Genomic DNA, 23,752 nt, shown 5'->3' with positions numbered 1-23,752 from the left:
ACGGATTTCAATCCTATCAACACATAAAGTGGTGAAACTTGTTATTCTGTGCAGTTTATTTAAAACCTGCAGACGAAACTTACAGCAAAACACTTCTTATAAATGAGATGTGAAGTTAATACAAAGGATTCAGGCTGAATGACTGACCTCCACCTCCTCCACCTCCTCCAGCTCCTCCAGCTCCTCCACCTCCTCCAGCTCCTCCACCTCCTCCACCTCCTCCACCTCCTCCAGCTCCATCACCTCCTCCACCTCCTCCAGCTCCTCCACCTCCTCCAGCTCCTCCACCTCCTCCAGCTCCTCCACCTCCTCCATCTCCTCCACCTCCTCCAGCTCCTTCACCTCCTCCAGCTCCATCACCTCCTCCACCTCCTCCAGCTCCATCACCTCCTCCACCTCCTCCACCTCCTCCAGCTCCTCCACCTCCTCCACCTCCTCCACCTCCTCCAGCTCCGGCTCCCTCAGCTCGGTTTTGGACTGCTGGCTGGACAGAAATCTGAAGACGTCACTTTGAGCTCTTCATAGACTAAATGTTTTATTGATCAAACATACTTATAACAGACAGATTATTTAGTTGGTTGCAGCACTATTTATAATAAGTTCATGTTAGTTTTTCTTTTATTATCAATCAAATATCACCACACCAGCAGCCTGTCGGGACTCAAGCTCTCAACTCCGGTCCGTCATTCAACAGTCGTCATTCACAGAGTTCACAGATAGAAAATCTAAAGTAAGTCATCTCACAGATCTGAGCACTACGAGCAGCTCTCTCTCTCTCGGTTTGTTTGATTGGCGGGTCAGAAGCGGGTCTTGAACCCGGACAGCTCCAGCTTGTCGATGGACCTCTGATTGCTGAAGCAGGCTCTGGTGATCCGACTGCTTGGACTTCCTTCTTTACTCAGCCACACCTTCCTGCGGAGGACAGAAGAAGCTCCATCACTGTTTCTGTGTAGACTGTACTCTGATTACTAACTGTGTATTCTGATTACTTTGATCTCAGAGTGAAAGCTGTTTTGTTCAAATCAAATCAAGACACATTAGAGAAGGAGACATCTGAATCATCTGATCACAGGTGGAACGCTGCTGTGATGTAAACTACATGTTTGTTCTCTGTTAACCTGCTGATGTCAGCATCATCACCAGACTCCCCTAATAAATGCAGCGATTTAAGAGTTGTTGATCGTGTTAAGATCAACAACAAATTCTAAATTATTGTCTCCTTCTCGTAAATTCAGCATTAAATATAATACATGAAGCTAACTTTTAACCACAATTTCACCAGACTCCCTTAACAAATCAGCTAATTTAAGGAGTTGTTACGTAGCGTAAAACATTATAAACTTTATGAAACTTTGTCTGACAGATTCTGACTCATTGTGTCCTTGTTGTAAATTCAGCATTAAATGTTTCAGCTGAAGTTGTTTGTCTCCTTGTAAAAAGTGTCAGTTTGTGGCAGCATGTCTGTACCAGCCTGTCTGCTTCTGTGTCTAAAGTGCTAAAGTCTTACCTGCCAACATTGATCAGCTGTTTGAACACACTGTTTACACTGATTTCACCATTTACACTCCATTTATGAAAGAAGAAACATGTTATTGATCTACACATGTCACATGTTACAAAGACACTAAACAGGAACAATATAGGCGACTTCTTTGTCCCCGTGGAGAAAGTCCCCAGACTCCCTTAACAAATGTGTCAGTTTAGTGAGTTGTTGAGTTGGAGACACTTTATAAACTCTGTGAAACTCTGTCTCTGACTCATTCTGCATTATTTGGACCTTCTTGTTAATTCAGCAAATGTTCTACATGAACTTCTTTCTGTCTTTGAGTAGAAACATGGAGTCTGATTGTCTCAGTGATGGTTTCACTGTATCACCACGTCTGAACTGAAATAACTCACATGTGAAAACTGTCTCAGAGGTCGTTCATGTGTTTTTTTCTGTAGAAGGAACCGTTGACGTCACCATCACGGGTTTTTGCTCCTCGTGGGACAAAAATGTGTCCAAAAATAAACAAATTAAAAAAAAATCATAACCAGCATCTGGAGAACCAGGGGCATGATGGGAAAATACAAACATTCCTTGGTCTATATTTAACCATGAGAACAAGAGAGAGTGTTTCTGTGACCATCTGATGGAGTGTGTGTAGATTAGAGGAGATTTCAGGGGATCAGGGTCACGTCCACGACTGAAGCTCAGCCAGGGAGAGGCGAGCGAATGGGCGAGCGAGCAAGAGAAGAGGAGGGTGGAGAGAGAGAGAGAGGGAGAGAGAGAGAGAGAGAGAGAGACAGAGAGAGAGAGAGAGAGAGAGACGAGCTGTCCTACTTTTTCATTTTTGGCATAAAAACTTCTCCATCCACAGTCGACTGATCTGCTCAATGACCCACTACTCTACTGTATCCACACGCACACACATCTTAGCATTAAGTCTGCAGCAGCTGGATGTTTGTTGGTTTGTAATCTGCTGCATTTCCTCTAAAACAACACACTGATCCCTCTGACACACACACACACACACACACACACACACTGCTACCACTGTAATCTGGATAATTTCAGTTATTATAAATGAGGTCTTGTTGTCCATCACTTTAATCCACAATAACAACAGTGTAGCTTCAGTCAAAGAAAATGATTCGTAGACACAACTGAAGAGAAATGATATTAATCTTTACAGCTGCAACAATCATCGATCAGTCACCAACTAGGACGAGACAGTGATCAAGATTTTAAAGACCATACAACTATTCGATGAATCAAGAAATAAAATCGACTGATTCATCAACAATTAAAAAAAAAAAAATTGTATTTGTATCTTCCATTAAAGGTGCAGTACGTAGGAACTGTCACCTTTGAATTCATACTTCAAACAAACAGGGAGCGGCACATCACAGGAGTAACTCTTGCTAACCTGGACTGCAGGCAGCTGGTTAGCTGAATTAGCCGTGCAGCTAGCAGTCCAGACTGTGAGCATAAAGCACAGGAGCTTCGGGCCAGGCTAGCTGGTTAGCGTGCTAAACATGCATCAGATTTAATCAGTCATAATCTGGATTAATGTGTCCAGCAAAGTATGACGTTTACACTGTGTCTCTGACAGAAAACAGCCAGCATGTTTATTATTTGAATTCACACTCATTTAATTAATCTGATCCAGCTCTGATGTCAGACACCTGTAAAATCTCCATGTTGTTTTCACACCTCAGCTCTGTTTCCTCTCGTCCTCCTCAGTGTTTCTGAGCCACTCGGCTCTCTGGGAATTCTTTGTTTCTCAGAGGAAAAAGAGGAAACCACCCACTCGTTCACCACCAGCTTCTCTCACTCTCTCTGTTCTCTCCCTCCTCTCCTCCATCCATTACCTCCTCTCCTCCCCTCCACCCTCCTCTTCCTCTGTGCAGAGGAACAGCTGCTTCCTGTTTCCCAGGCCCAACAGGAAGTGAGGTCGTGGTGAAAGTGGAGTCGAGAGGAAGGACGTGAGGGTGAATGTGCTCATGAGGAAAAGAAAAGATCTGTGAATGAAAGGAAATAGTAGAGAGAGAGAGAGAGAGAGAGAGAGAGAGAGAGTGTGTGTGTGTGTGTGTGTGTGTGTGTGTGTAATGTTATGGTAAAAGACCTTAAAAGAAGCATTTCTATCATATTTTTGTTTTTTCAAATTGACCAAGAAACAAAGGTCCCCTCTCAGATAGCAGTGACATGTCGTAGTGATGCCTCACTCTGTGTTACAGTTTTCCACTGTCTTATTTTGTAGTATTTATCTTTCCTGTCGTTTCAGATCCCGTCTCGACTCTTGTGGGTTCGGCCTCCGCCGTGATTGACTTCCTCCGCCCTGAAGACTGTCCAGCTGGGAAATCAGAGTGTCGCTGCTCTGACAGCCGGTTCGGTCCTCATTCCAGCTCCTCAGCCTGCACGGTACCTGCTCTGGCTCTCACATCAGCTCCAGCACATCACCTCTCCAGCCTGTCACGGTTTTCTGGGGAATCTGAGAGTTGCCGCTCTTTGCTGGTCCAGTGTTTGCTGCATTTTGAGATGCAGGCTGCCTCATTCCCGACGGACGGCGCCAAGGTGGCGTACATAATCATTCACCTCACAGTCACATGGGGGATGGAACAGAGGGTCAAACAGGCAATCATTAATTCTGATATACCGGATGGATAACTGGTTGTTAGTTCCTGCCTCTCTCCTTTCTCAGGTGATCCACTGGGCTCATACCTCCCTCCTGTCCTGCCATCCTACTATAAAGAGAACATGCTTCGTCGTCAAACAATGGCTCTGGTGGCCTGCCATTGAGGAGGTGGGCGAGCACGAGGCCACTCATCCGATGTGTGCCAGGAATAAGGTCTGTCATCTCCCTGGACTTCGTCACAGGGTTGCCCCCCACAGAGGGTAACACAACCATCCTAACAGTGGTGGACAGGTTTTTTGAAAATGGTTCACTTTGTCCCTCTTCCCAAGTTGCCCTCCACCAGGGAAACGGCAGAGGTGATGTTGCTGTATGTATTTTGTTTACGTGGTTTCCCTAAGGATGTGATGTCAGATCGGGGCCACAGTTTGCCTCATGATCTTCGAAAGCCCTCTACTCTCTCCTGGGCACTACAGTCAGCCTCACCTCCGGATACCATCCCCAGTCCAGAAGCCAGACTGAGTCCAGACCGGACTATGTTTCCTTGTCTCCCAGAATCCAGCAACATGGAGCAGCCTGCCCTGTTTTGCCTCCAGTGCACCTACGGTTATCACCCCCCACTGTTTCCAGCCCTGGAGGAAGAGGTTGGCGTCCCTTCAGTCCAGGCCCTCATCCATCAGTGCTGCAGAATCTGGAATAGGGCTCGCCAGGTGCTGCTTCAAAGTTCGGCCAGGACCAAGAGGGCAGCTGACTGCCGGCTTATCACGGCTCGTTCCTACAGGCCTGGGCAGAAGGTGTGGCTATCCTAAGGACCTCCCGTTTCATGTGGCCCAGGTCAAGCTGGAGACAGAGAGTTCTCTGGTCCTGGTCTTCAACCCCCACTGCCTCCCCGGTTCATCGATGGAGATCCAGTTTGTACAGTGAAGCAGCTTCTGGCAGTTCATCGATGTGGTCGTGGTCACCAGTACCTGGTAGACTCGGAGGGATACAGTATCAAAGAGAGGTGCTGGGTTTCCTCCAGCAACATTATGGACCCCACTCTCATCCAGGACTTCCGCCACCACCATCCTGGGACCTCAGGTGCCGTCTCTAGGGGAGGGAGTACTGTCATGGCTCGCTCTGTGTTATAGTTTTCCAGTGTCTTATTTTGTAGTATTTACCTCTCCTCTCATTTCAGATCCCCTCTCCCGGTGCTTGTGGGTTTGTCCTCCACCGTGATTGCCTTCGCTGGCAATGATTACTTTCACCAGCTCCCTTTCTGTGTTTATATGTAGTCTCTGTGTTTCCCCTGTCCATTGTCAGTTTGTCTTTTGTCGCTGCACTTAGCGTCCCAGCCCTGTTCCTAATGTTTGAGTATTTTTGTTTGTTGACTCCTGCCTGTTTTTCCTCGTCCTTGTCTCTGCCTACCCCCTGTGGATTTGTTTGCCTTTGCTGACTGACTTCCTGCGTACCGAACCTGATTTAAGTAAAATTTGAAATACAATTTGAAAAAAAAGTTTCCAAAAATTGACTGCAAAGGTACCTATTTTACCTTATAATATTATCAAGTTAATCTATTTTGAGGTTAGTATTTCCTCTTGACAAGTTTCAGACAATGACGACCATTTAATATCAGTAATAATATAATATAGGACACTAGAGTTCAGGCAGTGCTGGCGTTGGTTCTGATGGGACTATAGCCCCTCCAACAACAAGAAGTGTATCAGATTACATTTACAGAAGTGAATCAGGACTTTGGACTGAAACACTCCCTTGAGTCACATGTGAACCAACAGCATTCAGCAGCGGTCTGACAAAGCTCCTCCCTCATCTGACTCATCTCTGGTGTCTCACCCAACAGTTTGCATGGGACTTCCTCGAACATTTTGCATTGAAGCATGACGTATTTATGAGCTATGGTCTAAGTAAGAGATGTCTGCTAGCTAGTGGTGAGAAGTATGAACGACATGTAACCCCCCGTTAGGAGAAAACAGCTGTTTTGTTGAGTACAGTGCTGTGTCGCAAATTTGCGACTTTGGCGCTTAAAGGGTTAACCGCTGGTTTGGATTTTGGAGTGACTGCAGAAATGTCAAAGGGTTATGATTACAAGAGATTCAGCACCCCCGACATAAACATCAAAATGCTGAAGTGCCCAAATTATCCCTAACTCTCTTTCTTTCAATGACGGAGTAGCTTGACTGATAGGAAGCAAACTTCCTGGAAAAGTAACTGACTGGACAGTCAATGCCCTGTTCATCCTCCTGGAGCAACACAGCACCAGCTCTGACCTGACTAGTCAAATTTAACCTAAATCTCCCTTTTAATGTTGCATAAACAATAATTACTTGTGCCTTGTGTAATGCTATGCCAAACATAATGGTGCCCCATGTGAGGCAGTGTGCTGGTGGCGATCATTCATAAATGCGCAATATTAATTTTAACATTATATTGACAGTGTTAAAATTTGAGGTTCACATCTTGAACCCTTTAGCCAAAAGTCTTGACATCTAACCCCACTAGTCTACTACAGGAGTAGATGTTGATATGTACTTACAAACAATTGCAGTGTTATGAGAACTGATTAATCAATCAAATTCATAATCCATTTGATCTCAAGATCTTTTAGGTTATTAACTGCCACTTTGAGCCATTTGCTATTGCTGCTATTGATTCAAGATGAAATTCTCTCTATAATTTTTGAGAATTTCAGTTCAGCATTTGAATAACCTGTATTCAATACATTGTACTCAAGCTGTCATAATTTAATGACAATTCAAGTGTTCCTTGTGTTAATCACAGCATGCCACTGGCTGTTAGTGCCTTGCATTTCAGCCTGAGTGAGAAGTAGACCCAGAGATAGAGCCACAGTGTGCTACCACCCTTTGTTTGATCAAGACTGGACAACAAATACACAGAACATGAAGATATTGGTGCCCAAATAAATGTGACAAAATCAAGTTAATAAACACGGATCAGCCACAACAATAAAACCACTGACAGGTGTTTAAATACCATTAGTCATCTTATCACAATGTGATGTTCTGCTGGGAAACCTTGGGTGCTGCCATTCATGTGAATACCACTTGACATGAACCACCCATCCAAACACTGTTGTGGACCAAATACCCCCCCTCATCACAACAGCACTACCCGATGGCAGTGGCCCCCCTGCAGCACAATGTGCCTCAACACACTGCAAACACTTCTCAGGAACAGCCGGAGGAATCCCAATCTGATTGAGCAACTGTAAGACGTGCTGGAGCAGGTATGATCCATGGAGGCCCCATCCCACAACATACAGGACACAGAGGATCCACTATGAAATGGCCTGGTGCCAAAATATAATGCCTTATCAGTGTATTTTGATGTTAATATTTCCTCTTGACAATTTTCAGAAAATTATGAACCTTAAATATCAATGATATATTAGACAACACTACAGTTCAGGCAGAGCTGGTGCTCATTCAGATGGGACAATAGCCTCTCCAACAACAACAACAATAAGTGTATCAGATTACATTTCCAGGGAATCACTGAGTCACATGTGAACCAACAGCATCCAGCAGAGGACTGACTCACCTGACTCACCTGAGAAAAACCAGAAAACAGTTTGTCGGTGTGTGTGTGTGTCTCTCTCTTTAGTACAGAACCACAGACAGACGATCAGATCCACCTTCAGACTGAACTAATGTCCTCTGAGTGAGTTCATCTACAGGAGAGAGGAGGAGGAAAATACAATACTGCAGACGCTTCACACACTGAAGGTGAGTCCGACCAGAACCAGAACTGAAAGTAAACTTCAGTGAAGTGAAGGAGGAAGTGGAGCTGTGACTGACTGTACTGTCTGCTGTCTTCACAGCGTCACTCAGAGACTAAATGGTTTCCAGGTTAGAGGAGGATCTCTGCTGTCCGGTGTGTCGTGATGTCTTCAGAGAGCCTGTCGTTCTGTCATGTAGCCACAGCTTCTGTAAAGACTGTCTGCAGAGATGCTGGGTAGACAAAGAAATCAGAGAATGTCCACTTTGTAAGAGAAGATCTTCAAGGAACCATCCACCTTTAAACCTGGTGTTAAAGAACCTGTGTGAGACCTTCTTACAGGACAGAGATCAGAGAGCTTCAGAGGATCTCTGCAGTCGGCACTCTGAGAAACTCAAACTCTTCTGTCTGGACCATCAGCAGCCGGTGTGTCTCGTCTGCAGAGACTCAGAACAACACACCAACCACAGATTCAGACCCATCGATGAAGCTGCACGACAACACAAGAAGGAACTTCAGGAAACTCTGGAGCCTTTAAAGAAGAAGTTAAAGGTTTTTGAAGAAGTTAAAGTGGAGTTTGATCAGACAGCAGAACACATGAAGGTCCAGGCCCGACACACAGAGAGGCAGATCAAGGATCAGTTTAAGAAGCTGCACCAGTTTCTAGCAGAGGAAGAGGAGGCCAGGATGGCTGCACTGAGGGAGGAAGAGGAGCAGAAGAGTCAGATGATGCAGGAGAAGATGGAGGCTCTGAGCAGAGAGATAGCAGCTCTTTCACACACAGTCAGAGCCACAGAGGAGCAGCTGAGAGCTGAAGACGTCTCATTCCTGCACAACTACAAGGCTGCAGTGGAAAGAGTCCAGCAGCGCCTCCTGCTGGAGGATCCACAGCTGCCCTCAGGAGCTCTGATAGACCAGGCCAAACACCTGGGCAACCTGAGCTTCAACATCTGGAACAAGATGAAGGACATGGTCTCCTACACTCCTGTGGTTCTGGACCCAAACACTGCTCATCCAAACCTCATTCTGTCTGAAGACTTTAGCAGTGTGAGACCAAAAGAGAGACAGAAGCTTCCTGATAATCCAGAGAGGTTTGATGTGTACAGGTCTGTCCTGGGCTCTGAGGGCTTTAACTCAGGGACTCACAGCTGGGACGTCGAGGTTGGAGACAGTACATGCTGGTTACTGGGTGTGTTAGCAGAGTCTGTCCAGAGGAAGGGATTCATACAGTCTGGATTATGGAGAATACAGTTATATGAAGGTAAATACTCAGTGGGGTCACCATCAAATCCACCGACTGATCTCGTAGTGCAGAAGAAGCTCCAGAGGATCAGAGTGAATCTTGACTGGAACAAAGGAAAGCTGTCGTTCTCGGATCCTGATACTGACACACACCTACACACCTTCACACACACTTTCACTGAGAAGATGTTTCCATTCATTGGCACTGTGGATGAACTCTCACTGAAGATGTCACCCCTGAAGGTGTGTGTGACAGTGGAACAGAGCAGGTAAAAAAGTATTTCATCTCTGGAAAGATGGTCCTTAAATAAAACTGTCTCTCTCTGCAGTAGAAAGACAAATAGTTTTAAACTTGATGCTACATGAGCAGAGAAAACAGAGTAAAAGGACTGTGGTGTTCACTTCAACTCAAAGTTAGAAAGACAGCAACACCCAGAGTTCACAGCACTGCACCTGATTGGACGGGGCTTGGTTTTGGATTAGAGAAAGTTCTGAAAGAGGAGACAGTGAGGCGGCTGGATGGTGACGAACAATATTGTGTTGGAGCTGAACAGTGAAAAACTATAATATCCACAATGTTGTTTCCATAAAAGTGTTACTGAAAACATTCAGACACTGAAGTTCTCAAATACTGTACAAATTTGAAGTACTTCTGCTTTATATCAATATTCAGTTTTCTAGCTAAATCTACTTTTGTACAGTACATGTGAATATATGTATCAGTAACTTTAACTTGTAATTTTGGTACTTTAGTAGATTTAATATAAAGCATTTTAATAATCTTACTCAAGTACTATTCATATGGGTCACTGCAGTTGTGTGTGTGTCGAAGAAGCTTTTCTATTATATATTTGTTTTTTCAAAATGTCCACAAACGAGGTCCCCTCTAAGATCGTGGAGACATGTAGTGCCCTGTTTCTGATATTGACCAGTATGTGTGTGTGTGGTTGTGTGCGTACGTGTGTGTGACCATGAAGAACCAAATAAAAGATGACCACAAATAAACACATCAATTAATATCTGCATGTTTTGTTGGTCAGACTAAAGACTTGTTTGTACCTGTTTTCTTTTGGGGAATTATCTAATAAATTTGGTTTATTGGTTTACTTTGTGTCTGGTGTCTTTTATACGTTGCATCCTCCTATCAAAAATCACTGTGCTCAATTCCATTATACCAAAAATCATCAATTTAAATTACACCAAATTCACCAAGTTCACCAAATGTGGCTTATTGGGAAACAAGGTGAATAAAGGGACACAAAAATTTACAAGAAATCACAGAATTTAAATAAATTCCCACTCAAATTCTCAAATACACACCCAGTTACCCCCTTTTTCCCCCAAATCACTTCCCAACTGTCATAACATCTGTTATGCGGGCCCTGGAAAACAAAGAAGAAAGAGAAGGAAGCATGGGGTAATAAACATAAAACATCAATCAGTGGGAGCACGGAACAAAGCATCAGCTATCACATTGTCTGAACCTTTAATGTGACGAATATCTAAGATGAATGGTTGAAAAAATAAAGCCCAGTGCATTAACCGCTGGTTTGGATTTTGGAGTGACTGCAGAAATGTCAAAGGGTTATGATTACAAGAGATTCAGCACCCCCGACATAAACATCAAAATGCTGAAGTGCCCAAATTAACCCTAACTCTCTTTTTTTCAATGACGGAGTAGCTTGACTGATAGGAAGCAAACTTCCTGGAAAAGTATCTGACTGGACAGTCAATGCCCTGTTCATCCTCCTGGAGCAACACAGCACCAGCTCTGACCTGACTAGTCAAATTTAACCTAAATCTCCCTTTTAATGTTGCATAAACAATAATTACTTGTGCCTTGTGTAATGCTATGCCAAACATAATGGTGCCCCATGTGAGGCAGTGTGCTGGTGGCAATCATTCATAAATGCGCAATATTAATTTTAACATTATATTGACAGTGTTAAAATTTGAGGTTCACATCTTGAACCCTTTAGCCAAAAGTCTTGACATCTAACCCCACTAGTCTACTACAGGAGTAGATGTTGATTTGTACTTACAAACAATTGCAGTGTCATGAGAACTGATTAATCAATCAAATTCATAATCCATTTGATCTCAAGATCTTTTAGGTTATTAACTGCCACTTTGAGCCATTTGCTATTGCTGCTATTGATTCAAGATGAAATTCTCTCTATAATTTGTGAGAATTTCAGTTCAGCATTTGAATAACCTGTATTCAATACATTGTACTCAAGCTGTCATAATTTAATGACAATTCAAGTGTTCCTTGTGTTAATCACAGCATGCCACTGGCTGTTAGTGCCTTGCATTTCAGCCTGAGTGAGAAGTAGACCCAGAGATAGAGCCACAGTGTGCTACCACCCTTTGTTTGATCAAGACTGGACAACAAATACACAGAACATGAAGATATTGGTGCCCAAATAAATGTGACAAAATCAAGTTAATAAACACGGATCAGCCACAACAATAAAACCACTGACAGGTGTTTAAATACCATTAGTCATCTTATCACAATGTGATGTTCTGCTGGGAAACCTTGGGTGCTGCCATTCATGTGAATACCACTTGACATGAACCACCCATCCAAACACTGTTGTGGACCAAATACCCCCCCTCATCACAACAGCACTACCCGATGGCAGTGGCCCCCCTGCAGCACAATGTGCCTCAACACACTGCAAACACTTCTCAGGAACAGCCGGAGGAATCCCAATCTGATTGAGCAACTGTAAGACGTGCTGGAGCAGGTATGATCCATGGAGGCCCCATCCCACAACATACAGGACACAGAGGATCCACTATGAAATGGCCTGGTGCCAAAATATAATGCCTTATCAGTGTATTTTGATGTTAATATTTCCTCTTGACAATTTTCAGAAAATTATGAACCTTAAATATCAATGATATATTAGACAACACTACAGTTCAGGCAGAGCTGGTGCTCATTCAGATGGGACAATAGCCTCTCCAACAACAACAACAATAAGTGTATCAGATTACATTTCCAGGGAATCACTGAGTCACATGTGAACCAACAGCATCCAGCAGAGGACTGACTCACCTGACTCACCTGAGAAAAACCAGAAAACAGTTTGTCGGTGTGTGTGTGTGTCTCTCTCTTTAGTACAGAACCACAGACAGACGATCAGATCCACCTTCAGACTGAACTAATGTCCTCTGAGTGAGTTCATCTACAGGAGAGAGGAGGAGGAAAATACAATACTGCAGACGCTTCACACACTGAAGGTGAGTCCGACCAGAACCAGAACTGAAAGTAAACTTCAGTGAAGTGAAGGAGGAAGTGGAGCTGTGACTGACTGTACTGTCTGCTGTCTTCACAGCGTCACTCAGAGACTAAATGGCTTCCAGGTTAGAGGAGGATCTCTGCTGTCCGGTGTGTCGTGATGTCTTCAGAGAGCCTGTCCTTCTGTCATGTAGCCACAGCTTCTGTAAAGACTGTCTGCAGAGATGCTGGGTAGACAAAGAAATCAGAGAATGTCCACTTTGTAAGAGAAGATCTTCAAGGAACCATCCACCTTTAAACCTGGTGTTAAAGAACCTGTGTGAGACCTTCTTACAGGACAGAGATCAGAGAGCTTCAGAGGATCTCTGCAGTCGGCACTCTGAGAAACTCAAACTCTTCTGTCTGGACCATCAGCAGCCGGTGTGTCTCGTCTGCAGAGACTCAGAACAACACACCAACCACAGATTCAGACCCATCAATGAAGCTGCACAACAACACAAGAAGGAACTTCAGGAAACTCTGGAGCCTTTAAAGAAGAAGTTAAAGGTTTTTGAAGAAGTTAAAGTGGAGTTTGATCAGACAGCAGAACACATGAAGGTCCAGGCCCGACACACAGAGAGGCAGATCAAGGATCAGTTTAAGAAGCTGCACCAGTTTCTAGCAGAGGAAGAGGAGGCCAGGATGGCTGCACTGAGGGAGGAAGAGGAGCAGAAGAGTCAGATGATGAAGGAGAAGATGGAGGCTCTGAGCAGAGAGATAGCAGCTCTTTCACACACAGTCAGAGCCACAGAGGAGCAGCTGAGAGCTGAAGACGTCTCATTCCTGCACAACTACAAGGCTGCAGTGGAAAGAGTCCAGCAGCGCCTCCTGCTGGAGGATCCACAGCTGCCCTCAGGAGCTCTGATAGACCAGGCCAAACACCTGGGCAACCTGAGCTTCAACATCTGGAACAAGATGAAGGACATGGTCTCCTACACTCCTGTGGTTCTGGACCCAAACACTGCTCATCCAAACCTCATCCTGTCTGAAGATCTGAGCAGTGTGAGAGGAGGAGAGAGACAGCAACTCCCTGTTAACCCAGAGAGGTTTGATGTGTACAGGTCTGTCCTGGGCTCTGAGGGCTTTAACTCAGGGACTCACAGCTGGGACGTCGAGGTTGGAGACAGTACATGCTGGTTACTGGGTGTGTTAGCAGAGTCTGTCCAGAGGAAGGGATTCATACAGTCTGGATTATGGAGAATAATGACATACAGAGGTGAATACTCAGTGCGGTCACCACCAGCTCCACCCACTGGTCTTGTAGTGCAGAAGAAGCTCCAGAGGATCGGAGTGAATCTGGACTGGAACAGAGGAAAGCTGTCGTTCTCTGATCCTGATACTGACACACATCTACACACCTTCACACACACTTTCACTGAGAGGATGTTTCCATATATTTTCATTGGTGATAAACCCCCTCTGAAGATTGTACCCCTGAAGGTGTGTGTGACAGTTGAACAGAGCAGTTAAAGAAGTATTTCATCTCTGGAAAGTATTTCTGCAGTAGAAAGACAAACAGTTTTGAACTTGATGCTACATGAGCAGAGAAAACAGAGTGAAAGGGCTGTGGTATCCACTTCTACTCAAACGACTACAACACCCAGAGTTCACAGCGCTGCACCGGATTGGACGGGGCTTGGTTTTGACTCAGACAAAGTTCTGAAAGAGGAGACAGTGAGATGGCTGGATGCTGACAAACTATACTGGCTTGCAACTTAACAGTGTCATGTCATGTCATTGTCCGCAGCCGCTTATCCCTTTCCAAGAGGTCGCGGGGTGTTGCTGCTGGAGCCAATCCCAGCCTTGTCTCAGGGTGAGGGCAGGGTACTCCCTGGACAAGTCGCCAGCTCATCGCAGGGCAACTTAACAGTGAAAAATTATAATATCTGCAATGTTGTTAATTTAAGTGTGTTATTGAAAACACTCAGGCTGTAAAGTTCTCAAATTCTGTACAAGTTTGAGGTATTTTAGTTTTATATCAATATTCAGTTTTACTGCTAAATCTACTTTTGTACAATTCTGATTATCTGTGATTCACCCATGTATTGTACTCACAACCAACACTTACATATACTTCAATATGTATGTACACTTTACATTTCCTCTCCTCTACATGTATTATATAACCTTTGGATATAATCACATGAAGTACTCAAAACAGTAAAGTGTGTGTGTGTGTGTGTGTGTGTGTGTGTGTGGAATCCCTCTTGGTAATTTAACAAAAATGAACTGAACACATTTGAAGCAATATTATGGTAAAAGACCTTAAAAGAAGCTTGTCTATTCTATTTTTGTTTTTTCATAATTAACAGAAACAGAGGTCCCCTCTTAGATAGTGGACACACGTAGTGCCCTTTTTATCATATTGACCAGTATCTGTGTGTTACTCAAATACTTCTTCATATTGGTCACTTTCAGGTTTACCAAAGTAATATTTCAATATTTTTACTGGAGTATGACTGATGGGTACTTTTTCCAGCACTGGTACTTAGTTACTTTGGATAACTGGTATTGTTTTATGTTTTAAATCTGTTTGCAAAAAATTATTAAAAGCATTTGATCTTTTTCAGTGTTTTTCTCATGAAGCTGATCTGGTTCATTAGACTCCACCCGCCTGGTGCTGCAAGGAGATGAAAACAAACACCACTAACTATATCACTGTCTGACACTCGTCGTGTGTGTGTGTGTGTGTGTGTGTGTGTGTGTGTGTGTGTGTCTGGAGGCAGTGATGTCATCCTAAATGAGACGTCCACACCCTGGTGACATCACTCCCTACGGACAGAGAGGACGTCAAAACACACCGAGCTTCAGTTTCATGATTGATTATCAGATATTAGCTTTGACTGAGCAGACAGGACAGGGGAGGACAGTGTGCAGTGATGTGTTCAGGGACCTGTTTATGATCTGGTAATTGTGGAAAAAAATCTAAATAAATTTTCTCCTCAAATATTTGGACCGAATGAAAAAGAGAACACAGATTTGAGACAGGAGGACCTCCATGTTGAAGGTGAACATCGCCATCTAGTGGCTGAAACAGTGACAACACAACATGAACTCACATCTTCTCCACCATGTCAGCAGGACCCTGCACCTGACCCACCACCGTCCCACTGTAGGTGTTCTTCACCCAGCCGACCAGACCGAGTCGCAGACCCTCCTTCTCTGTGTACTGCAGGGGGGTCGAAGATGAGTTAATACTGTACATACTGCACATTCAGTCAGCTACAACTGAAGAAGCTGGGGGGTTGTTTTAAAACAAAACAACAACCAAAAATAAAAGAATTTTCCATTAAAACATTGCAGAATCAGCTGTTAGCACTTCCTGTTAGCAGTGAACCTGTGGATGTACAGACAACTGTCATTGGATCACTGTGACACTGGAAAAACTTAAAAACATGATATTTTTAAGGCAAGTTCTGCACATGTGAGGGGCATCTGTTTTCATCAGTTTCAATCAGTTTTGTTCCATAGTCCACAAAACATTTCTGGAGCTTCACAGTAAAACAGTGTTGCAGCATTCACCTGACTTTATATCAGCATGGAGGGAAGAGATGATGGCTCCATAAATCTCCCTAGAAATCCTTAAAAAAGACGCTCCTCACATGTGCAGAACTTGCCTTAAAAACACCATGTTTTTAAGTTTTCTTCAGTATAGAAGTAATCAAGTGATTGTTGTCTGTACATCCACAGGTTCACTGCAAAAAGAAAGTGCTAACAGCTAATTCTGCAAAGCTTTAATGGCGTTTGGAGCATTATTTTCTGTTTTAAAACAAGCTCCAGCTAAAAAAAATATTTCTGTCAAGGAAAACTAATTGTGACAATTAAAGATGTATAACAGGGTATAATGCAGTTAAACAGAAGTCTAATGTTGTTATATTAATGTGACGGCTGCAGGAGAAACTCACCATTCTGAAACAGACTCCTGCAAAAACATGAGAGACAAAGAAATTAGTTAGAATATGAACCAGGAAACAGCAGCTATTCATGCATGTTTATACACATTATTTAGCTGTTTGAATGTCATTTTCTACAGTCTAATGTTTTGGCTTCTCTTGTGTCCTCTGACTAAAACAAGCAGCTCACTGGATCTGCTGCAGATTCAAACTAATATCTCCTCCTGAAGCTGCAGGAAGTGACAGAGCAGCAGCTCCGTCCTAAATAAAGCAGCAGATCAGTTTACAGCCTGGACTCACAGAGCAGAGCAGAAGAAGAAGGAGAAGAAGAAGAAGAAGAGGGAGGAGGTTTAAACATACAGACCCTGAACGTAACCGAAGATCTCAAAGTCCACCGACACCAGTTTGGATCCTGCTGATTCACCGTCAGACATCCTGAGAGAAACACAGGAACTGTCCCTTTAACAGCCGAGAGGAGGCTGAAGAACGAGTGGAGTCTCTCTCTCTCTCCGTCTGCCTGCCGCTCTGCACCAACATGGTCACGTCCTCCTCCAGATTTATTAAAGGAAAACCTCACCACCATCACAGAGGAGGTCACGGCTGTGCTCATGGGCTTTGTAGTCCCTTAAAACTACAAACAGACAGACAGAAAGAAATACCTGTTGTTCAGTGAGCTGGCAAGACTTTGGTAGAAGACAAAGTTCTGATCCAGCTTGTTTCCTCCAGCACAGTAACAGAGTTCAGGCTCTGACATGGACTCAGAGTATCAGAGTAAAAAGTCTCCCTCTGAAGGACATTTGTGCTCAAAGCTAACTGAAGCTCACGTCATATTAATAGAATTCAAAGACTATTAAAGTTAAAGGTAGAACCAGTAGGATTTGTCCCAGCTGTTCCTGAACGCACCACAAAGACAGTTGATTGTTGAGTCTCATTCCCAGGACGTCAAATAGACACATGTTGGGTTGGTAAAGCGTCCCGAGCAGCAACAAAGAGAGAAAATCAGAAACTCTCTGCAGATACGAGACACTAACACGCCTTTTCTCCACATTCCAGCCTCCCTCTCTGTCTGTTTACGGCTTCTTACGGCTTTTACGTCTTTGTCTCGTCTCGCTGCGTCTGATTGGTCCACATCAGTCTGCTGATGTTGGGAAATAACAAGAATCCAGAATTCACCTCAGATGCATCAAACTAAAGTAACGAGGCTGTTCTGAAGCTGAGAGGAGGAGAAAGTTCAGGTGTAGAGAGGAGAAGTCACACAGATACTCAGAGTAAATACAGATACATGAAACATGTACTGGAGGAGATTAACAGAGTATTTGTACTCTGTTTATTCTGACCTCTGGATTCAGTTTCCAGCTCATCAAATGTCAAAAGCTTCATGTTAAAGCTTCATTTCTATGTTAGTAAAGTGAAAATGTTTTGGGGTTTTGGACTGAAACACCGAGACGTCTCAGAGGTCAGAGAGTGAAAAGTTTCTCAACTGACAGAAATCCTGAAATATCTGTAGTACTCAGACCGTCCACTAGATGTCAGTCAAACATCACTGAACACAGCAGGTTGACTGTTGAGACGACACACACACACACACACACACACACACACACACACACACACACACACACACTTTCATAGAGTTCTGTGGACTACAACACTTCACCTGAATTTTATCATCATGGAGGGATATGAGTTGATGAGTGAGGTTAGAGTTAATATGTGTGTGTGTGTAAATATGTGAGTAGATGAAGGTGTGTGTGTGTGTGTGTGTGTGCGCGCACTAGGAACACACTCTGTGATCAGACCACCACGTTCTTCATTAAGCCCTTTAATACCACACAACACACTATAATCTCCACACACACACACACACACACACACACGTGGCGTGTGTGGGTGTGTGTGTGTGTGTGCGTGTGTGTGTGAGATGTCAGTGGAATCAGCTCCAGAAGTTAAACTGTCCCGTGTGACTGGTCGTCCCCTCGAGCATCAACAACAGCGACAACAACACATCAACACAAGTAGCACACACACAGTTGTGTTGCTAACTAAACGTAGTGAGGCGGCAGAGAGAGATAACTTCATGGAAATATTCACATAATTTTGAATTTTTGTGTGAAATCAACGAGAGCGGCTGAGTTAGCGGCTACAAATGGCGGTGGAGTCCATACGCCGACAGGTACAGACGGCTTCACAATGTCAATGAACCCACATGCTCAACAAGTCACCGAGCGGTGCGACTGTAACGTGTAGATGATGCAGTAATGCAACAATTTACATTTTTACAATTTACATAACGAGTTACTTTTAAGAGAAACGTTACGCAACGCTGTTCATGAAATTCATCTTTTAGTATTCAAGCTAAGCGAAAGCCTCTAAAATCATCATAATGTTCTTCAGGATATGTTGACACATTGATATAAAATTAAAAATACAATTATCTGACTGATATCTGCAGTTAAATGTGTCTTCAGCTGACAGTCGCACCTGCGAGAACCTGCAGTTCAGCTCGCAGGAAATAAAACAGACAGACTTCAGTTAACGGCTCGTCAGACTGAATCCTGAAGGACGCTGATCCCCAACAGGAGCCAGGAGGTCAGAACGTACCAGAACATCCAGTACGTACAGCACGGCTGAACACACACACACACACACACACACACACACACACACACACAGAGGCATCCCAGCAAACAGACGCGTCATACGTCATCAGCAGGGATGAGATCAAAAGAACAGCTGAAACATGGACGTGATGTCACACAAACAGACATATACACACACACACACACACACACACACACACACACACACACACACACGCTGTACTGTACATGCTGTGTTCACACAAACAGTCCGGTTACATCTCGTCAGTGTCGTCAGAGACAAAAAGAAATGCATCATTAAAGCTACTAACATCCATTTTTTTTTTTATCAACAGCAGATCACCTGACTGCTTGTGAGTGAAAACACACACACACACACACACACACACACACACACACACGTCTAGCAGGAGTACATCATCACACTCTTAGAAAAGGCCATGTGTGTGTGTGTGTTGTGGTCATGTATAGTAAATATTTCTACAGCAGCGATCATCTCGGCTTCATGTCAGAGGCTCCAGCTGTCAACACAACATCGGCCCCCGGCAGAGAGTCGGCGCTCGGCGCTGTGCTGCGACAGCGTGCCGGCGTGAACACCAGCGGTGAGACTCGAGTACTGATTCAAGGTATTTGTACTCTATTTGAGTATTTTTCATGATATGCAATGTTGTACTTCTACTCCACTACGTCTCCCGACAGCTTCGGTTACTTTATTTCATACAGTTATTTATGTTTGTTACAAAACTGAAGGTTTGTCGTCTTTCAAGCTGAATAAACAACTTTTTTTCCCTCAAACTGGCCATCGACATACGAAGTAAAGCGCTCATACGTCACACATGGCTGTAAAGAAGGCGACAAGATGGCGGCACAGTCAAAACATCCACATGTACAGTCGGCTGCACGCCGTCATATCCTACGTACAGAGGTTGTACGGTTACGTACTCTAACACAGTAACGTAACTAGTCACATTTTGTGGGAGTAATCTTGTTATGTAATGAGTTACTTTCAAGAGTAACTGTCGCCCCTCATCCAGCCTAACTCAAGTCTCCCCGGTAAACACACCGACCTCTTCTCGAGGTCGCTACTCTTCCACGGTGCCTCTGGGCAAGGCAGGGTGGACGGGCTGCCACCAGGCCGCTGGTGAAATGTTTAATTTATATCCTGAGATAGAAAAACAACCACAACTTCACAACAATTAGAGCCAATGACACACTTTTAACAATATGTAATACAGCTGTACCTAACAACTTCATTCTCCTGACGTCACGTCTCACAAAGTGGTGACACACTGAGCTGTTGTTGACCCAAAAACACGCTAAACTTATTAATGATCTTACTGAGCTTGTTCAGGCAGTGAAGCAGAAAGTTTAAAGACTCTCTACACTCATGTTTCCAAAAAATGTCAAGCAAGTGTTTAAGAAAACAGATCTGAATGTGCAACCGGTGCGTTTACATCAGCTGTTCTGAGCGAATGAACTCGGCTATGAAAAGGATGATGCGGTGACAGGACACACCGACAGGATCAGGCAGGATGTAGAGAGGTGATCAGTGATTACTTTCTATGGGGCCAGTTGTAATTCGTGGAGGAAGCCGAGGAACTGTTGCGTCTCCTCATCAATCCACGACTGCTGACAGACGTGTTTTACAGACTCGATTGTGTGAGCTGGATGTTCACTACGTCAGAGTTTAATCTGTAATCTGTTTCCATCAAACATTTCTAACATTAACTCTGTTTCACTGAAAGACAAAAAACAGTTTCTGTCAAACATCTGGTTGGATGTTCTTCAGAAGGCTTCATGGAAACACGGCTGCTGAAACAGAAGCAGTGTTTCTCTTTCTGATCCAAACTGTTCGCAGCGTTCGCCGCAAAACAGCGGATGTGACGTTGGTTCCTGGAGGTTTGGATGTTTTGTTGATCAGTGGAGAAAGTTTGATAATCGACACGAAGCTGAAAACAGACACGCTGTTCTCACAGGACGCTACAAACACACCATCATCTTCACCGACACGACGCAACGCTGCAGATCAACCTGGCCAACAGTCGATAAACTAGTTCAATAATTCTGATCTCGCTGCCGTTCAGAGGCAGACTGGAGTTTGCTCGGTTGCCACGGAAACGGTCCAGTTGTCATCACATGGTCTGAAATTTAAAAAATTCTTGTCTGACTGACGACACGTTTGAGGATAAAACCTGTAACATCACAGAAGAAGAGGTGGAGGAGCGCACACACACACACACACACACACACGTGTCCACGTGCCGTGTGTGTGTGTGTGTGTGTGTGTGTGTTCACACTCGTCCCTGTGTGCTTCTCTGTGTGTGTTTACACTTGGATGAGCCTTCTGTTCAGCGTGCAGTCGCTCTCAGTGAGCTGGGTTTTTAGGTCGCAGTGTTCTTTCTGCTGCAGCCGCGCGCTCGCACACACACACACACAGACACACACACACACACACACACAGCTAAGCAAACACACACACACAGCCACGTCAGAGGAAGATGTTGGGCGCTATTAGGCGCTGGGCTGCCGAGTTTGGGTGGGAGTGGTGGTGGTGTGGTTGTGGTTGTGGTTGTGTGTGTGTGTGTGTGTGTGTGTGTGTGTGTGTGTGTGTGTGTGTGTTTAGGGGGTCCCAGAGGTCTTGTCATGCGTACAGGCACAGAGCCAAGCTGAGAGGCTGTGTGTGTGTGTGTGTGTGTGTGTGATGCTGCAGGGTTTAAAGTCTTCCTCTGCTGTGTAACATGTCGACTCTTTTTAGTAATGTCATCCAACACACACACACACACACAGATACACACAGACACACATACACACAGTAACATGCTGGAATCTATGTTAGCGTTAGCATGATCCACACACACACACACACACACACACACACACACACACACACACACACACACTTCCATGAGATAACGTACAGAGGAGCAATAAGGAGTGGTGTGACTGGATGCGACTCGACAGCAGCAGCGTTGGGTCTCAGATGCATTAAGGCTTCAGGACGTATATTAGATACGTTACGGTCATCGGGTTCATGTTAGTCACTGTCACACACTGTACTTTACTTTAATGTGGCCGCACGAGCCTTTTCCACGAATGTCTTCCTGCCCTCACATTCAGTGGTGTAACTGTGGCTCTGTGGCGGCCATGTTGGCGGTCTTCTGCTCTGTGACCAGCTGGAGGTGTTCCACTTCACACACACGTCGATTTCTCTGAGTAGAAGATGGATCTGATGGCGTCGCTCTGAAGTTTCACTCTATGAAACCGGCGCTGATGATGAGCTGCGTGTTTTAATCCCGCTGACTGTAAAAAAAATGGTGGACGGCGCCGCCACGACAGTATGGAGCTCAAAGTGGGTGGTACCAGCCGTCGCCATCTTGGAAGTACTTGACTCTGCCCAACTCCCGGGGAACTAAAGATGGACGACGAGGTGGATCGTGGGCGGAGCTGAGTCGAATGAAACACGCCCACCTAGCTCCAAGCTAGCTAAGGCTAACAAATTAGCCTGGATTCAGAGTCTGACTGCAGGTTTATTTGCCTCCAATAGCTTAAACTTCTCACTGTACGTTAGCCACGAGCGACTGAGCAACACTGTTTTGAGCGTCGCCGCCCGGCTGAACTTCTCCTGACACTCCGGTCTGAAACATCATCCGTTTGTTTGGATGTTGTCGCGTCTTCCATCTCCTGAGGAACCGAAGCTTGATGCTCGATGCCTCGGCTTGTTTTTAATTCATTCATAACCAAAGTCGAGTGTGGTCGGCTCGAGTCCAAACACTCAGAGAACATCTCGATGTCGCGGACAGTGGAGAGAAACAACCACACGCTTAAACTGTACACATCCACTGAGGCTGGATGACTGAGACAATACAGAAACGGTTGATCTGTCACAGTTCACATGTGTGCGTGTGTGTGTGTGTGTGTGTGTGTGTTGCCAACCCTAGTTACCAAATTGACCTTAATCAAAGGACACAGGAGCAGTGGGCCGCTATAATACACACAAACCTGCAGGGTGGTCAGACACACACACACACACACACACACACACACACACACAGCGCTGACTGTTAGCTAGCGGCAGTGTTTGAGAGAAAAAGCAAAAGAACATTTGTCCGGTCAGTTGGTGTCAGAGTCCAAACAGGACGCAGGATGTGTGTGTGTGTGTGTGTGTGTGTGTGTGTGTGTGTGTGTGTGTGTGTGTGCTTTTCCTTTAAATATAAACAAGTCCAGACAAAGTCTGTGTATTTGTGCAGCTCAGAGTTTCTCTGATCTTCAACGTCCAAAAACGTCTCAATAGAAGATAAAAATGATGACTTTATATCATCAGGAGGAGGAGAGGAGGACTTTATATCCTCAGGAGGAGGAGAGGAGGACTTTATATCCTCAGGAGGAGGAGAGGAGGACTTTATATCATCAGAAGGAGGAGAGGAGGACTTTATATCCTCAGGAGGAGGAGAGGAGGACTTTATATCATCAGAAGGAGGAGAGGAGGACTTTATATCATCAGGAGGAGGAGAGGAGGACTTTATATCATCAGAAGGAGGAGAGGAGGACTTTATATCCTCAGGAGGAGGAGATCTCCTCCTGACAGCCAGTTTCTCTCTGTCGCCATCTGTTTGTGAGTTTCTGAACTGCTGCTCATCTCCAGGTCTTTTATTTCGGCCGACCATCTCGTCCCTACAAACCGTCGAACCATCTGTTCTTGTCTTTGTTCCCGTGATTCCATCAAGCTGTTGCTGACCTGATCACAGCAGAAACGTTCACCACAGACATGATCACAGCGTCGTGAAGACATAAAACACAATGTAAAGAAATGTAAAGTTTCAACACATCCGTGGTTTACTGAGTTACTGAGCTACTGAGTTACTGAGCTACTGAGCTACT

At 44.6% G+C, this 23,752-nt stretch overlaps 3 protein-coding genes across 3 annotated transcripts; 2 read left to right on the top strand and 1 right to left on the bottom strand.

Annotated features, from left to right (window-relative positions):
- Positions 1–509: 509 nt before the first annotated feature.
- Positions 510–16,780, bottom strand: LOC119033301 (acylphosphatase-2-like). The gene is made up of 4 exons (XM_037123211.1): positions 16,639–16,780; positions 16,287–16,303; positions 15,441–15,550; positions 510–912 (listed from the first exon to the last, which is right to left on the bottom strand). Exons 1-4 carry the CDS (start codon positions 16,706–16,708, stop codon positions 798–800), a joined length of 312 nt encoding a protein of 103 aa, XP_036979106.1. The 5' UTR covers positions 16,709–16,780; the 3' UTR covers positions 510–797.
- On the top strand, positions 6,746–10,034 carry LOC119033278 (zinc-binding protein A33-like). The gene is made up of 2 exons (XM_037123174.1): positions 6,746–7,858; positions 7,954–10,034. Exon 2 carries the CDS (start codon positions 7,971–7,973, stop codon positions 9,363–9,365), a length of 1,395 nt encoding a protein of 464 aa, XP_036979069.1. The 5' UTR covers positions 6,746–7,858; positions 7,954–7,970; the 3' UTR covers positions 9,366–10,034.
- On the top strand, positions 11,282–14,940 carry LOC119033276 (zinc-binding protein A33-like). Its single transcript, XM_037123173.1, has 2 exons — positions 11,282–12,344; positions 12,440–14,940. The coding sequence occupies exon 2, from the start codon at positions 12,457–12,459 to the stop codon at positions 13,849–13,851; it is 1,395 nt and encodes a 464-aa protein (XP_036979068.1). The 5' UTR covers positions 11,282–12,344; positions 12,440–12,456; the 3' UTR covers positions 13,852–14,940.
- Positions 16,781–23,752: the final 6,972 nt, after the last annotated feature.

The sequence above is a fragment of the Acanthopagrus latus genome, chromosome 15 (assembly GCF_904848185.1).
Source record: "Acanthopagrus latus isolate v.2019 chromosome 15, fAcaLat1.1, whole genome shotgun sequence".
Classification (NCBI taxonomy): domain Eukaryota; kingdom Metazoa; phylum Chordata; class Actinopteri; order Spariformes; family Sparidae; genus Acanthopagrus; species Acanthopagrus latus.
This window is presented reverse-complemented; position numbering and strand designations above follow the sequence as displayed.